This window comes from Gouania willdenowi, chromosome 21 (assembly GCF_900634775.1).
Source record: "Gouania willdenowi chromosome 21, fGouWil2.1, whole genome shotgun sequence".
Lineage (NCBI taxonomy): Eukaryota > Metazoa > Chordata > Actinopteri > Blenniiformes > Gobiesocidae > Gouania > Gouania willdenowi.
In genome coordinates, this window is record NC_041064.1 from 5,010,667 (window position 1) to 5,029,329 (window position 18,663).

An 18,663-nucleotide genomic window follows, 5' to 3' on the forward strand; every position below is an offset into this window, starting at 1 on the left:
CTTTTAGAGGCATAATTTAAAACATTATGCTTTTTTTTCAACCAAACAAGTTTTTAACTGTAATGAAATACCCTCCAGATTAAATTATAACTCGATGCACAAGATGACAGAATTTGGCAGAACTGAGAAGACAGCAATATAACTAATATGATGAATGCTCTTCACTTTTTCACTGTAAACTTTGTTTATGTGCATATCTTTTCTTTGATCAAACCTTGGAACCTACATGTCAGCTCTTCTTATGACAGTTTATCATTCTGACGTATCTGGTCCTACTTGTAAATGAAAGATTTGGACATTCCTTAAAAAAGGTTCCTTTAAAGAAGGGGTTCTCGACTGGTTTCACCCTGGGACCCACATTTTGCCACGGGCGAGTTTTGTTTTTCAAAAATAGCTGTTGAAAACACACACATACATAATCTTTTTAAAAACATAAATCTATATATTTTCATGTGCAATATGCATTTCACAGCTTGCCTGTCAAAAGAAAGTTTATTTCAAAATAAAAGACAAGTCCAACATGAGACATTCTTTTTTTTAATTTATTTTCTTCTTGATTGGCCCCAAATCATTTTCTCCATCAAAACTGGCCTTAATCCGCTTCCGTATAGTATCGTATATCGTCGGGTGAGCTTTGTATATTGTCCCACCCTACTTGATTGCAGTTGAGAACAGCTGTCCTAGGATTGATTGGATATTTATCACACTGATCACGTGGTTTTGCAATTTATGAGAGACAATTAATGGGTCTAATGAGTTAAAGTCCTGTATAATAATGTCCTCTGTTATAGTTGTAGTTAAATATAATCGTGCAGCCTTCACCTGCCTGCGTCTTTCTTTTTTTTGGACCCAAAATCTCAACTTGAAAACGCACGCCAGGGACTTTCCAACCAACCAATGTGAGTGTTGGAGGTGAGCTGAGCTGTGCCACCCTGACGGTATTTAATTTAGAAAAAAATAAGAGAAATTGGTCTCATTAGTTATTGTGCTTTTTATTATTAATATTATTATTATTACATATATGAAAGTATGGCTATTTTTCAAGCATTTTTTTTTTTTCTTTTGATGGAATTTTGTCATTATTCTTGTTTTGACCAAAATTATTTTCTCCATCAAAATGGTCCCTAATCTGCTTCCGTATAGTATCGTATATCGTCTGGTGAGCTTTGTATATCGTCCCACTTTACTTGATTGCAGTTAATGTGGCCCAGTATGAGAACAGCTGTCCTAGGGTTAGTTGGCTAATTATTACACTGATCACGTGGTTTTGATATTCATAAGACAATTAATGGGTCAAAGTCCTGTGTAGTAATGTCCTCTGATGTAGTTGAATATAATCGTGCAGCCTTCACCTGTCAGCATCTTTTAAATGTTTTTTTTTTTTTTTTTTGGAGACCAAATCTGAGGTTGAAAACGCACGCCGCGGACTTTCCAACCAACCAATGTGAGTGTTGGAGCTGAGCTGAGCTGCGCCACCCTGACGGTATTTAATCATTGAGAAAAGACAGAGCAAAAGAACCGTACTCCTCTCTCCCTCTCTCCGCACACCCCCTCCCTCCCTCCAGTCCTCCAGTCGCTGGAACGCGCGGCGGTGTCTGTGCATGCGGTCAGTCCGGGAGCCCGGGCAGCGGTGCACGGCTCTGCGCACTGGACATCATCACCACCACCAACACCACCACCGTATAACGGCGCTCCATCACCACCGGCTGCTAGTGGAGGCGGGGAGGCTGGACCAGGACCCGGACCAGGAGAAGCACCAGAAGTGGCTGCTTCCAACCCGCTCTCCGAAAGCATGTCGGACTTTTTCCTCCTCGCCTTTTTAGCGCTTTTCTCCGGATTATTTCCGTGCGCCGCGCACAGAGAGTCGGACCGGGAGGAAGGTAAGCTGGACCGGTGCTGAGGAGAGGGATGCTGCGCAGTAGTCCGAGAAAACTTGGCATCACCCACTATTTTTTATTTATTTATTTATTTATTTATTATTAAATGTTATTATTATTATTTATTTATTTTTTTTAAATTATTTATTATTATTATTATTATTATTATTATTATTATTATTATTATTATTATTCTTATTTAATGCCAGTGTGCGTGTTTATGGCTTCCATCCCCATTGCTTCCATTCTTTCCATCCCGGTCTCATAGGAAGTATGATTACACCGCTGCTGCATTATTATTTTACTATTATTATTTTTATTATTATTATTATAGGACACTGTCTACTCACATGATACTACAGTCCCACCTGTGTTATTACAGCGACCCACAGCCTTTGAGCGTGCGCGTGCGTGCATGTGTGTGTGTGTGTGTGTGTCACTGTTACCCGCACTATGCAGCAGGTGAAACGTGTGTGTGTGTGTGTGTGTGTGTGTGTGTGTGTGTGTGTGTGTGTGTGTGTGTGTGTGTGTGTGTGTGTGTGTGTGTGTGTGTGTGTGTGTGTGTGTGTGTACACTGCTGTCCTCAGAGGCAAACTGCTTGGTTTGCACCCAGTTCCATAATCACATCCAACCTGCTGTAAATCTAATGTAAAGTGGAAACAGGAAAAGTCCCATTTTAGACTTAATCTGTGCAGCTCTTTCTTCCTTTGTCTGCAGCAGAGATTTCACACACCTCAGCTGTCATTTACCTCCACAATACTTAGTGACTTACATATGCTTAGAAAACTTCTTGCAATATTCTGTTGTAATTGGAATTTGTTGGTCCAAGCATTGTGGCTTTTACGGATTACAAATTAAGTGCCAAAAAACAACCCCTACTTTCTCCAATATTTCTGAAAACTACGGTAAATTATTGCCAGTGTTTATTAAATAATTCAAATCTTGTAGATATAATAGCTGGCTGTCAATTTGTATCGTTTGCACAGTTTTGTAAACCCAATGGTCCCATTAAGAGTGTATGATCTGAATTAGGAATGAATAAAAAGTAGCTTTTGCGATGGAAGAAATGCAGGATTTATTTCTCTCCAGCACTTGGTAATTTACACATGCATAGAAGATGTCTTAATATTCTTTAACCATTACTTTGTAATTTGTTGGTTGAACTGTTAATGTCTCCTTTATAGATTACAGATAAAGTGCCAAAAAGCCACTTTATCCAATATTTTTGATGATAAATAATTGCCATTGTTGTAATATTTCCGAATCTAATGGAAATAATAGTTGTTGGCTATCAGTTTGTATATAAAAATATAACTCTTTCTTTTGTTTGCTGGTGCCCAGTGGTCCCATTATGAGTGTTGGTCTGAACTAGGAATTAATAAAAAATGAGCTTTTGCTGTAAAAGACTTAATTTCTTCCAAATGCAGAGCAAACTTCTTAGAATATTCTTTAACTCTTTGGTTCCCAACCTTTTTTGGGTCGTGACTCCGTTTTGATATTATTTCTTTCTAGAATAAGTTTTTGGTTGTTTGTGTGTTTTGAATGCATAGTAGCGACAAGATATTTTTATACTGAATTTTATTTCAACTATAGATTTATATTTGAGAAAGTTTACATATAGAGTACAGTTTTCTATATTTATTGTGTGTGATATATTAATCTGAAAGAATAATAATTAAATATATATATATATATATATATATATATATATATATATATATATATATATATATATATATATATATATATATTTACTAATTATTACTAGACATTTCAGGTGACCCAACGTGGGGTCACAATCCCAAGGTTGAAAAACACTGCTTTAACTGTTGTTAATTGTAATTTGTTGGTTGGACCATTGTCTCTTTTCTAGATTAGAAATAAAGTGCCAAAAAAGCCACTTTATCCAATATTTTTGATAATAAATAATTGCCATTGTTGTAATATTTCCAAATCTTGTAGAAATGATAGTTGTTTACTGTCAGTTTGTATAAAATATAACTCTTTCTTTCTTTAGCTGGTGCCCAATGGTCCCATTATGAGTGTTGGTCTGAATTAGGAATTAAAACAAAATATTTTTTGCAATAAAAGAAATGGATTTATTTCTCTACAACACATTTACACATGCTTAGAAAACGTCTTACAATTTTCTTTCACCGTCACTTTGTAATTGTAATATGTTATGTCCAATATTAACCATTCTCTTCTATGGATTACAAATAGTGACAAATTGTTGTAATATTTCTAAATCTAGCTGGCTGTCAGTTTGTATAGATATATAACACTGTATTTTGCTTTCATGTACACAATGGTCCCATTATGAATGTTGGTCTTGTTTCGGAATTAATAAAAAGTAGCTTTTGCTATAAAAGAAAAAAGAAAAAAAACCATTTATTTCTATTGATTTCCTGGCTCGAAATAATTGGTCTCTTGCTGTTTTTGTTCCCTCGCTGAGACAAAACTGTCAACTCTGCTTTACTGGTTTGTGAGAACCTTACAAATAATACCAGTAGTGCCAACATCCCAACGCACAGACTACAGCATTAATGTGGAGGATGGAAGACACGCTATGTTTAGATTGCTTACCGGAGTGTTATGTCCATGAAATGGGCTGAAAATGTAGAAAAGTCACACAGAATTGATGCCTATATGTCGGTCATCGACATAAAAGAACTTAACAGTGAGCAGAAGCTTCATGATAATAACCTTTCTTACGCCTTTCTGCTGCAAACTTTCTGTCGGGCCAGATAAGTTTTAAAATTATTGCCCTCGCAGACACAAAGTCGTGGGGTTAAATGCAAAGTAAGTGTGATGGTTATCTCAGAATGAAGTAGAAACATCCCCCTAGACCTCATTCCTGGAACCGCTGTGGGAAAAAAAATGCTCCTGCTGTGTTTTTCCTCCTGGTTTTTATTTATTTATTTTTTTTTATCTACGCCGTCCATCTAACATTGAGCCGGCTGATGTGGACTGCACCATGCTGATGTGACAAAATCACATACATACACACACACACACACACACACACACACACACAGCACTGTACTGGCTGCTTATTAGATATTTAAAAGAAAATGCTCTCATGCAGTGACCTCATCTCAGCATCAGATAAGCAGCAGTGACTACAAACAGCTCAAGGTTGCTTGTAATGTATAGTCTATTTAAAAAGTTGACGCAACGGTGGAGGACACAGATACACACATGCAGTACTGATGTAATTGGAAGCTAATTAAGTGAGACAGTGAGATAATATCAGTGAAGTGTGTGTGATGGAACATTTATTATTGTCTACGTGCTGAGTATCGATCCGTATAGAGACTAAAAGCAGTTACATCAACTCTTTTTTTTTTTTTTCTCCTGTCGCTTTTCAATAGTCCCCGAAAATTATTACTTGAAATATTCACTTTGGAAAATTAAATCAATACTATATACAGTATATTAGAGGCGACAGAGTCATTTTCACTCAGGGGCCAAATATGGAGCAATTTGATCTCAAATGGGCTGCAGTTTTTGGGTAGGTGAGGAAAGAGCAAAATTAAACGTTATCGAGTCCTATAGTTGTACAGTATGTACATGAAATGTCAAGTATTTAAAGCACTGACAATATCCAAGCTATTATAAATGACAGGGAGCATTCTGTGCAGGAAAAATCCATGATTTTGTGCCACTTTTTTGAGTATTTTATGGAAATTTTCACGATAAACACATTTTTTAATGTATATGAATAATATCCACTCTTATACAGGAAGTTTATTGTTATTCGCGCCATAGTATATCGTCATCTTATAGATGTAAATCCTTGTTTTAATCAGAAATAAAATGGGTTAAAAGTGACCAAAAATGGTGGAAAAGGTGGAAATGGGATTTTAAAAAACTCTAGCAAATTAGAGTGTCCAAAAACAAACAGAAAAAGTGTCAATATTGGCTTAAAAGTGGCAGAAATGAGGTGAGGGGGCGTTGGGTAATGTAATTTAAAAAGTAGGAATAATTAGTTTAAACTGGCAAATAATGGGCATGACAAATCGTAAATGTGATTCAGTTGGCAAAAATATGCATGAATTATGGTGAAAAGACGTTAAAAGTAACAATAATGGGTCAACATTAGGGATGTCCCGATCAGGTTTTTTTGCCTCTGAGTCCTTTGGTTTTGAGAAATGGCCGATACTGAGTCCTGATCTGATGTAATACATTAAAACGATAAAGAAGAGCAAAGAAACAGATCCAGGGTGTCCCTTATTTATTTTATTTACCTTATTTTAACATTCAACCCTAAACAGAACACTTCTGTGACGTAGCTTGATCAATCAAGCAATAATAAAAAAAAAAGAAAATTCACTTCAGACATTAGTGCAAGATTAAATAATATTAAATAAAAACGTCTGATCTAAAAATGAGTGGTGCCTCATTTTAAAATACCCAACAGGCATGTTAACATAAGAAAATCAAAGTGCCACAGTGCTGTAAAGTAAGGCCAGTAATGTGCTTTTACTCTTAATGTTTACTCTCCTCATTTCGTTTCACAGATTGAAATGTATGTTATTTTAGATGAAAAGTACAACAACTTAATTTTGTTGGCATTGCAGGTGCAGAGCATGTAAATTATTTGCTGCTTACTAAATAAAGTGTGTGAGGTCTGCAGATGGAGGTTGATTTAGAACACACCTGCACGTCCTGCTGTAGGCGCTTGATATCGGAAATACTGCAGTAGATTGACTTAGGATGGTCTGTTCTCACACACACAAACATACACGCGCACACGCAAATCACACAAACACGCCCTCAAACATTGGTGCGCGGTGCGCACACACACTAGCATCAGGCTAGTTAGCAGAGAGGCTAACGATACGTTTGGTGTCTCCCAAACAGAACAAATGTCGTAGTGATTTACCTGATGTTGAACTCCGTTATTCACAAACGTCTGAGAACTTGGATCTAACTCTCCACCTCCGCTCTGCATCCAACTTGCTCTGCCGACTACACAACAGACAGGGCTCCTCCTCTTTTTGACACAAATTCTTCTGTGTCATCATGTTCTACTAGTTTTGCAGCTTCAGAGCTTTCTTATCCATTTACACCGTAACCATGGTAACCAGAGCGCTACTGTTTACCTTTGCAGTGCAACATTGAAAAGGCTCCGGTCTGACACAGTCACTTGGTGAATTATGACTGTAACTGATTGCCAACAGAGAAGCCCCTCCCCTAAACGAGCTCAACGCGCTCCCTTCCCAACTTGTTTGGACGTGCGTCCCGAGCATCTTTGACGCTGGTGACAAGCGTCTGATTCAATGAGCACAAGCGTCCAACTTCGGGCGTGAGGCACGATTTTGACGCCCGAAACGCGTTTGGTGTGAACGCAGCATTAGTCATTTTAAGGACATTTATTGTAATGATATAGCTGCTCACAATGTTTAAATAATATTTAAAAGCATTTTTATCAATGTCATTTAGTGGGCTAGATAGTATTATTGGATATTAATGGCGGCATTGGCCTACGGGCCACCATTTGCCAACCTCTGCTACTGTGACTCTGATCGAGAGGTTGGGGGTTCGATCCCAGTCTTTACTGGTTTATGTGTCGAAGTGTCCTTGGGCAAGACACTGAACCCCAAGTTGCTCCCAGTGTTTGACTAGCGCCTTGCATGGCAGCTCTGTCCCATTGGCGTGTGAATGGGTGGATATGTAAAGCACTTTGTGACCTCTGTCTGTGAAAGGTGCTATAAAAATAAACATTACTGACTACTTACTTACGAATAAAGACTTCCTTCCTGATGAATAGTTCTATTTGCTTTGCTGTAGTAATTACTGTTGATTGGAAAATAAAGCCAAACGACATCAAAATGTAACCAAGTGTGACTTTTTCCCTGTGCTCTGAAGAAGGGGATGATTTTGAAAAGTGTGTAACTCTTCTCAACCTGAAGTGTCCTCACAGAGAACATCAGAGGCTTCAGGTTGTGTAAGAAAAGCATCCAAAAAGCATCCAAACATCAAGGCGTTGGATGTGTGTTTGTGTTTGGTGGTGTCAGCCAGCTTTTTTTTTTTTTTTTTACAGCACCGCTTCTCTCGTACTTCTTTTCTAAAACGCCGCCCTTTGCAGGAAATGCCAATCCCTCAAAATCGTCTGGCTTATGATATTCTCGCTAAGGTAAAATAAAAAAACAACTTAAGCCAGCCTTATTGTGTGATTAAAACTTTTAGATGTTAAGACGTCGCCTTTGGAGGCGTAATTTTTCATACGTGGAACAGACGGTGTGGGTTCAACCACAGGAACTGATCACTCACCTCTGAGGAATCATTCTCCCACTCAGAAATGCATTAGAGATGCACAGAGGACAGGCTTTTTACACCTGTATTGGACTCATTAGCCATTCCTCGGGTTCACAGATGTAGATTGAACGCGTGATCACCTCTAGTGCTCCACCATGTTCTGTAGCTCTGCCACCTCTGAGCCGTTGAGTGAAATAAATAGACATGCTTTGCACGCGAGCAGAGGAAAGAAGACGACGAGTGCAGAGTTGAAAGCAGGCAGTGGTAAAAAAAAAAAAAAAGAAGAAAGCTTAGCTCAAAAGTAGTCGGAAAATGGGCAAATTAAAAAAAAAAAATAAAAAATCATACCTCGGTTTGTCTTAGAGGGATCTTTATGAGATTTGTCTGTTTTGTTAGGTTGGTTTTTCAATTACTTCGCCAAGTTTCTTCCGGATTTCATCAAGACATTTCTCATAAAAAATGAGGGTATCCATATATTTGGACATACAGTATTGTTATTAATGATGAGACGTTTCTTCTAAGGATCATTGATCCAGATAACTGACAATATCTAGAAAAGAGGAGAGTTGGAGCTTGGCAGAGGTTTGCGCTCTGACTGTTCTTGTTATGGTTTGTTTTATTTATTTATTATCCCCCGCCACAAAGTGGAAGGGGGATATTGGATCAAGCTCCGTCCATTCGTCCGTCCAAGTTAAAGGGGACAGCTTTTCTCTGAAACAGATTAAGATAGGATTATCACATTTGGTGTGTGGCTTCAGGGTATCAATACCTTGATGGAGTTCGAAAATGAGAAGTCCACAATTATTTCTTCCGGAGTTATTGCCCTTGTGCCGGTTTTTTTACTCTGTTTGAGGTATCTTCAATGTTTAAGATTGTTAATAATTTTATATTCTGATGTGATAATATTTTATTATGTATACATCTAAGTTCTTAGATTTAGTGACATTTAGGAAAAGGTTGTGAGTTATAATGTGAACCAATCTGGCGGGGTATGTTGATGACTGTCTTTTTGTTTATTCTGATTGAGTTTAAAAGCTTAAATACTCAGTATGTCCACAGTAAAATTACAGTTTTTCCACCCTTTATCGTCTATTGTATCGTAACGTCATTCCATGTCATTTCAAAACTTTGGTCTAAAAAAAAAAAATCTGAAATGTTTCACCGTTTGTTCAGTGATTATTCATTATGCACAATGTAGATTTTTAATTTGATCAGATGAATACTTTTTGAGGAATGAGTGTGTACCTTATTTTTCTTCTATTTTCAGCTTCCAATATCTCAGGTACTACATCACAGAGGAAACTGATATTTGGTACAGTAATACAGCTCCACCTCAGAATATACAAAAAGATCTGAAATGAAAATACTAAAATAAGTATTTTTTGGATTTCATGAGGCTGTCTCCCAAGAACTAATGCACATATGTGACTAATCATTAGTGATGTTAACAGTCTATGTACATAGCTCAAAGCTGATTATACTAAGTTGTTAACTGAAGGCCCAAACATGTTCCCCTGGCAAACATTTTACCAATTTTGAGCAGCTGGCATGTCCACCAGATAGGATGTATAGCAGATCATTGAAGATGGCGTTTGAGGGAGTAAAGGTCCTTGTTGTAATTGGATAAACAGTCTGTGGGTTTCCTATGAAAATATAAAAACATCGCAATACTTTATTCACTGCCTTTTTCATTTTATTTTACCATCGGCAAGGAAACAGTCAGATTATCATTTCTATGCAAACATCACTTGTATTTTTAGAAGATTCTGTGTTGCATAAATGCAGAGCAGCCCTTCTTATGTAACTGCTTGGTGTCGACTAAAAGTTGACCTTCAGGAGTGAAATCCTGTTTTCTTAGCTGTTCCTCAATTCTGGAAGTCATTCAGACAAAACGAGGCCGCCTGCTGGGAGAGCTCCTCCTTTAGCTCCGTTTTCCCTTCCACGCCCCAAAAAGCGTCCACTCAGCATTACGGGATCCCCTGAACGTGGCCCACACTCACACCAGCACTGGTTTCTGGTGGCACTAGGCTGGGAATACTAATACACAGTCAGCACCACCTTTTAATTTTGTATGTGTTGAAATTAGTAAAAATGTACTAATAGTAAGTCTGATGTCAAAATTAGCATGTAGTGCATTCACATTAGATAGTATGAAAAGGTTGAGTACATATGGGGATACTTTTCAAGTATGCACACTAGTCATACTCAACTGTCCCATGATGCATTGTGAGCAGAATGTAAAATCATCCTGGGACCGGTGTCATGGTCTGAGTTTACCTATTTTTGTAAATAGGGCTCTTGTTTTGAAGTTAACTGAAAGTTTAGTCAGTAGCACAATGGAGGGTCTCCGAAATGTTGGAATGAAATGCGTTTCTGCAAGTTTTATGGATCAAATGACCATATGTTGATATTCTACTTGGTCACTTTCTCACCTAAAATGTTTTCAGAACTTTCAGAGATATTTAGCCTCAGTGTGATTCAGGTTTTTGTCATTGTAGGTTCCAAATGCATCCTGGGAAACTTGGAAGTATACTTCAGTGGGAACGCTGATCATCCTAATCCTCCTAATCATGCTTATAGTATATTGTAGACAGTATATACTCATTGAGTTTGTAGTGTATAGTACGAAGTGTGACATTTCAAACACAGACATTATAATTATGCAAGTGTACTGTATTTACATCAGATATTTGTTTCGACCAGCAGAGGGCGCTGGTAACCCAGTGGTCGGTTGGCATGCAGCTATTCTAGCAGTGAAGAAGAGATGCTAATCTTTACATCCCTAGTGTGTTCTTATCATGAATTATCATGCGTAAATCTTCAATCGTGTTTGTGGACTGAGTAAAGTGCGTTTGTGGATTGGCGGGCATGTGCATTTATTTTTGAGACAAATGTGATGCGTGGACATCTAAAAACCACAAGTGAAAATCTACAAAATACATGTGAAAATTGTGCATATATTTGTGGATTTGAAAAACACATAAAAATCTAAAAACCACATGTGAAAATCTATAAAACAAGTGAAAAACAAGTGAAAATGGCAAAAATAAATGTGAAAATCTAAAAACTACATGTGAAATCTATTTGTGAATAACTTTTAGACAAATCTATGCACATACTGTATATAAGTGGTGAGGTCTTTCTTGGCTGATGTTGTTTTTGGCGTTCACGTTGTGTAAGTGCACTTCAGGTGCTTTTTTTTTTTTTTTTTTTGACTGTAGCCTCACTGGTTTGTCTTGGCTCAAAAAGTTGACGAGTCGTCAGGACGGGCTCTCACCATGAGAAAGTCAGCGATAACTTCTGAGGAACTTTCCCCCAAAATGTCTCTGCTTATTATTTTCCACCTGTGAAAGTAACCATTAAGATTATATCGGCCATGGGGGGAATTTTCTCCTTTTTTTAATGTTGAAAATTGCTTCGACAGCGTTTTTCGATGATGACATTCAGTCTTTTATGAGCTGTGAAAAAGACATTAAAACAGCTGACACATCTAAGTGCTTCTGTCACTGAGCTACTATACGTCTGAATCAGGCCAGAGGTGAAGTATGACCTGAAGGAACCAGAACCCAACATCCCATCGCTGTGGCTCATGCGTATTCACTCCTGTGGAACAAAGTTATTGGAAATTTCTATCCGTCACCTTTAATATCACCTCTTTGTGGTTTTAATGGCTTCCAATTGAATCATGGGTTATAGCTCAGGGTGTGAGAGCCCATGGCTGGAAAATTGATTGTGCCATTGATTACCAATAAAGGGAAGGGCCGTGTTTTTTGCCTAATGTTGTGGCCAGAACTAATTAAGTTAATCGCAGGGGGAGGTCTAAAGTTGGATATTTTAATGTTATCTTATTGTTGAAATTTAAATGAAGTCATTCTGCACAATATGTTAAGGTTTCATTTATTCAGACAACCTTTTTCACTTTGATCTCCATATTTCGACTGTTAACTGCCAGTCTCCTTCAGAGGCGTCTGCTGATCGCTTTGATGTTTCCTTTGAATTTTCCTTGACTTCCACGTAATAATTTCAGCAAGTTATTTTTGTCTTCTTTTTGAATAATATGTTCAAATTTCAATTATTCAAACGTTTTTCAGGAAATTTACTTTGATCTCCTTACATGTTTCGACTGTCAACTGCCAGTGTTCTTCAGAGGCAATTGCTGATCGCTTTGGCGTGTCCTTGACCCTCATGCGTTATAATCCAGGAGGTTTTATTTTGTCTTCTTTTGAATAGTTTAAGGTTTCATTTATTAAGACACTTTTTTTTAGGAAATTTACTTTGATCTCCTGACATGTTTTGACTGTCAACTGCCAGTCCTTTTCAGAGGCATCTGCTGATCAATTTGATGTGTCCTTGATGTCCCGTGTTATAATTCCGGAAAGTTCTTATTTGAATAACATGTTAAGGTTTGTGTTTGTGCTTATCACTTTGATGTGTCCTTGATGTCCCGTGTTATAATTCCAGCAACTTCCTTTTGTCTTCTTTTTTGAACAATATGTTACAGTTTGATTTCATCAGACAACTTTTTTTCAGAAAACTTACTTTGATCTCCTGACATGTTCTGTATCCTGACATGAGATATACGTTAGGTTTCAGTAAATCCAGTGTACGAAGGGATTGCTCCACATTAAATGCAGCTAAAGATGAAGTGTGAGGCCAAAGTTAGAGAAACCTCCACCTGAGTGGTTCTCAGAGGGGATTTATGTGTCTCCATTGCAGGCTGAAGGTCTGTGTGTCAGTTTAAAAAAAAGTGAACAGTCAACTTGATGGAAGTAGCAGTGAAATAAAGCAATGTGGGGTTTGACAGTCAACAGGATTTCAAAATAAAACATCTATTACGCACTGCGAGGGTTGCAAAATTTCTACCCCTTTGCATCCATACTTTTAATCGTCATAGATCCTGATTTGCCACAGCTATTTGTTGTAGCACGTTGCATTATCTTGCATGAAGGAGTTTGGCCTCTGATTTTCTGTTGTAGATTTTCCTCTTTTCCTGTTCAGAGTTCACTCATTTCTGTTTAGGTTCCATTTCATTGGCTTTCCAAAATTTGCTTCCGTCATTGGCTTGGTGAATTTTTAAAAATCGTTCCAAGTTCTTAACAGGGATTAATTGAGTTATCCCCTAATAATTAAATATTTCTATGCTTACAAAGTGTGAAACTACAATGACATTTTAGGGCCATATTGAAATAATAACATTTGGGCACTATAACGCTGTAATATTTCAAGAATATAGTTGTAATTTTATGAGAATAAAGTTGCTTTTGGCCCATTATCACCACATTTTTATCAGTTTAAGGACTTTTACAACCAGTTTGCACGCGTTTGCGTTTGTTCCGACAAAATAACTGATTTGGAGCTAATGGTCTCTTTAGTGGATGAGCTAGGAAGTGGATGGAAGTGGTCGACTGAAGACTTTATTCTCGAAATATCACGACTGTAATCTTGTAGTGCTCACATTTATTTCAATTTTAATGTGGCCCTAATACGACGTTGCATGAAATAGACTAGCATGCTCAAGTTACACCGAATGTCACGCGATTTTGTACCGTAAGGCTTTGCATTGTCCGTCTGTTTTGCAACACTTGCTACGCAAATATATAAAGAAAGTGTTCCCGTCTCCTAACATTTAGCATTTAGGGGAGGTTGCATTTGTCACAAAGGAAGTGAATTCCATGTTTATCGTCTGTTTTCCATGATCGTGTAAAATTAGGGCCCCAAATGAGCACATTCAGGTCCTTTTTAATAAAAAATGACTACATTTTTGTCGATGTTGTTTTAAAAAAAAAATCCTGTCTTTACAACCCTAAATTATGAAGATCATCGGGGTGTGGGGAAAAAAAAACGATTCACATAAAAATCATGATTCTAATTATCCCCAATTCTGAATTGATTCATAAACTTCAAAAATTGATTTTTTATTTTTATTTATTTTTAAAGAAAAACTCTGATTCAGAAGATCCACTTAGAACTTTACTCAGGAAACACTGTAAACTGAACATACAAATACATATTAGTGTTCTCAATAGAAAATACCACTATAGCTTCATGCTAACGTCTATGGGAAAACCCATGTATATGCTCAGGCTAACATTTACCGTGATCGGCGGTAATTTTTACAACACACCATTTATGCTTAACTTTCACAAACACAGTCTTAGGAGTGCTATCAAACAGTACACTTAAACATACTCACAAGTATATATTTTTTTCAAGCCGAAAATACAAGAACTTAGTTTGTAGAGACTAGTAGACCATGGGCTTTCAAGATGACGACTTCCGACTACTACGGCAACAGTGTTGGGTCAAAACACACAAACTCACCCAGACCTTTAAGAAGAATATATAACACGATCCCAACAGGAAACAACAGTGACCCCAACTTACAATGTATTACATAGACAGCACAAGGAATGTGTGTGTTTTTATTTGTTTAGCATGAATAAATGTTTTCTTTGGTCTTAAGTTTGCCTTTGTGTGATTACATCATTGGAATCAGTTTATTTAAAATTATCTTATACAAACTGTAATGTTTTGATGCCATAATTTGCCTTAACACGCTATACATTGTATACATTTTTAAATCAAGAATCGATTTTGAATCGAGTCATGACCCTAAGAATCGGAATCAAATCGAATCGTGAGACACCCAAAGATTCACATCCCTATTGAGCACCCTGTAGCTGGCCACCTTTGATGAGGGTGTCTAGTGTTAAAAAGTCCGAGACATCCCCTGATTCAAAGGACCACTACTGATGATGCGTCCCGTAAATTAGATCCTTCCCATATTTGAGGTACAGCTGCCACGCCACTATCAAATGATAAATCTCATGTTTATACCATATTTTTTTCACAAAGGAGGTTACATTTAGGGGAGGTTACATATCACTTGTTTTTTTTTTTTAAATGAAAAATAAGTGAACTTTTGCAGATGTTTTTAAAAATCCTGTCTTTGCAATCCTAAATTATGAAGATGAACACTTTTGCGTGTTCTGTGGTGCAGGGCTGTGGTGATAAAGCGATGTTAGTGGATGTGAGGAGTGGCAGCGATGGCTGAGGACTCCCTTTCCCAGCTGCCACCTGGCACAGACCCTGCTCATGTAGACTTGGCTCAGAGAAGCAGAACAGGGGCTTCATTCAGCACACAGACCGAGAGCCAGTGGGTGATGCTGTGTCCTTAGGAGAAGAATAGCACCAGTGCAGAACCCAGAGGTTTCATACATTTAGTAATGAGGATTTTTATTTTATGAATAAATGCACATGCCTAAACTCTACATATTTTAACTGATAATAATAAGCCTTAGGCTCATTTTATAAAAAACCAAAAAAAAAACCCAGAGGTGTCAAACTCATTTTCACTCAGGGGTTGAATATGAAGCATATTTTGATCATAAGTATGCTGCACATTCTAGAGCAAATTCAACTTTATTGTGCTCCAGTTTGCACTTCCACATGTAAATATGGATTTTATTTTTGTTCTTACATTTCCTCGTCTGCATTTGTTGTTTTAAGTTGACAATACAAGTCCAATCTTTGGGTACGTTTAGAAATGCTGGGAAACAGTCGTCTAGTCCCAGTCACAATAGTTTCTAGTTGTCAGACTCGCTCATTATTCTTGCACTTTTCCATTTTTCATCTTTCTAACACATGAACAGTGTTCACTTGCTGCCACCTGTTAAGCTCTATTTCTGATTTAAATTCAGCACCAGTTTAATATTTTTGCAAGTGTCATTACTTCGAGGACACGCGGTACCTTTTTTAACAGGAACATCTCATGTATTTCATTTAGTTTTTTGGGGTCCATCCATAAAGTCAGCAAAATGATGGTCCATTGTTCTATGAATCTGTGATAACCACATTTATTTATTATCTGAATAATATCCACTGTTATCCAGGAAGTTTAGTATTGTTTGCTACGTCGTACATAGTGATTTTAAAGATGTAAATCCTTGTTTTAATTGGAAATAAAATTACTTAAATGTTACCAAAATTAGTGGAAAAGGTGGTGAAATGGGATTTTAAAAAGCACAGAAATTGGTTAAAAGTGTGTTACAATTGGCCAAAAAACAGACAGAAAGGGTTCAAATTGTCAATTTTGGAACAATTAGTTTAAATTGGGAAACAATGGGCCTGACTAGTTGTGAATGTGGTTGAACTGGCAAAAATAAGCATGAAATATGGTGACAATAATGGGTCAACATACTCATTATGTTGGAAAAGTGGTGAAAAGGGTTTATAAGTGCTGAAAATATCTTAAAAGTGGAAAAAATGTGCAAAAAGCATTTGAATTTGCTGCAGAAATAGGAGTAATGGAGCAAAAATGCATTAAAAGAAGCAAAAATATGGAAAGAAATAGTGATGAAAATAGGTTATAATATGCCAAGTTTGGTGTAGTTGCAAAAAAAAAGCATAAAAATAATCAAAAATGGGCTCAAATTGTTAAAGAAATGTTCTTAGTTTCAATTGTCACTAGTTAGACTCGCTCATTATTCTTGCATTTTTCCATTTTTCATCTTTTTAACACATGAACAGTGTTCACTTGCTGCCACCTGTTAACTAAGCTTTATTTCTGATTTAAAACCAGCACCAGTTTAAAATTTTTGCACGTGTCGTTACTTCAAGGACACACGGTACCTTTTTAACAGGGTTATCTCTGCTATTTCACTTTGTGCTTTTCACACATACAGTATATATATATACTGTATATATTTACTTCTTTATTTAAAATTTGATTTGTGCTTTAGTGTTGTCTCTTTTCAAGTCGCCGTGCACCATCAAAGCAGCAGCTTGGAGTCATCCCACAGTAACATCAATGAAATGTTGACAGTCAGAATGGTTTGAGGGAGGGTTCTAGAATTGGTTAATGTGTCTGTGCTTTAGTGGGTGATGCATCCAAGGCCCAGTTCACTGTGTTCTTCATCCAAATGGACTGAAGATGAAGACAAAATGGCTTTAAAGACACTCCCTCGTCTGCTTCTTTCTGTGTGTGCCTCGCCGGTGCTTTAGTGCAGTGGTTCTCAACCTTGAGGTCAGGACGCTATAGGGTCGCGAGACACTGGGAGGGGGTCGTCAGATAACATCAAGAAACTAAGAATATTTTTTTTTGCCACTTTAAAACCCTTTTTACCACTTATTCTGTTGGTTTTTGTTGGTTTTTCAACTTATAACCAATTTTCTGTGGTTTTTAAAATCCCATTGGTCACTTTTACCCTGATTAAAACAATGATTTACATCTTTAAGATGACTATATACTATGATGCTTATATTAATAAACTTCCTGGATAACAGTGGATATTATTCAGATGAATAAATGAATAAATAAATGTGGTTATCACGGATTCATAGAACAATGGACCATCATTTTGCTGACTTTATGGATGGACCCCAAAAATCTCCCCTTTATTCCCCCTTATACAGTATATGGCCCTGTCTACACATGACTGTTCTTCAGTGTTCATGTCTGTGTTCAACCACCTTCAGCTACAGTGGGGGTCCCCGGTTTCTGGCACCTTTATTTTGAAGGTCGTGGGCTGAAATGGTTGAGAACCACTGCTTTATTGAGCGTCCAAGGCCAAGTTCACTGTGTTCTTCATCCAAATGGAGTGAAGATGAAGATAAAAATGGCTTTAAAGACCCTCCCTCGTCTGCTTCTTTCTGCGTTACTTTGCAGGAGTCGGGCTAAGTGTGAGTCCAGCTCCTGACACTGCACTAAAAGCAAGGTTTTTGGGCCTAAAATATTTGTGAGGCTGCCACCGAGGATGAATAATTTAATGCGCTTTAATGGCGAAGAGGATGAATTGAAAATTCAAAGATAGAACAGTCTTAGTTTCACCTGCGCGAGGAGGAGGAGGAGGATCATAATTCACTCTACGATGGTGTCGGTTTGGCCCCTCCATGGATGGAGCGTCGTCTTATAGCAGCGCTGTCACAGAGTTACTTTGTGTTAAAATTAGATTTGCCAAATACATCAGCAGGAGCAGCTGTCATCAATCTGATTCACTATGATTCTCTAACATGTTTCCGAGCTGCTATTGATCTCTGTCCTTCTCACACGCTGCTGGGCTGAGACTCTTATTAACTGCACTGCTATCAATCATAGTTCACCCATGTTTGTTCCTGAAGAGTTTAATACTATTGGATACAAGAATTTATTTATATACCTGCCTTGTTTTAGCTGCTTTGAAACTCGCATAGTCACTTCGTTTCTGCTTTAGTGATGTGTGGCATTGTTTTTGTTGCCATTGTGTGTATTTCTCTGTCAATTTGGTGTATTTTTGTCCCCATTGTGTGTGTTTTTCTTGCCATTTTGTGCATTTTTATTGTCTTTATTTGTGCTTATTGTCTGCGTTAGTAATGTGCAGCGTTGCCCCTTCTGGCACAAACCACAGATTAAACAAAGTCATGTTTATTGTGTTGTCATTGTGTGTATTCTTGACATTTTGTGCAGTTTTTTGTACATTTTGTGTACTCCTATTGTAATAATGTGTGATTTGGAGTCTCTGTGTATTTTCTATCATTTTTTGTG

General features: G+C 37.4%; 1 protein-coding gene across 1 annotated transcript in view; it reads left to right on the forward strand.

Moving 5' to 3' along the window:
• The first annotated feature begins 1,508 nt into the window (after nt 1-1,508).
• Nucleotides 1,509-18,663, forward strand: part of lrp1bb (low density lipoprotein receptor-related protein 1Bb) — a 407,613-nt gene continuing 390,458 nt past the window's right edge. Inside the window, 1 exon segment of the mRNA XM_028435312.1 lies at nt 1,509-1,880. Coding sequence (XP_028291113.1) covers nt 1,793-1,880 — 88 coding nt within the window. The 5' untranslated portion in view covers nt 1,509-1,792.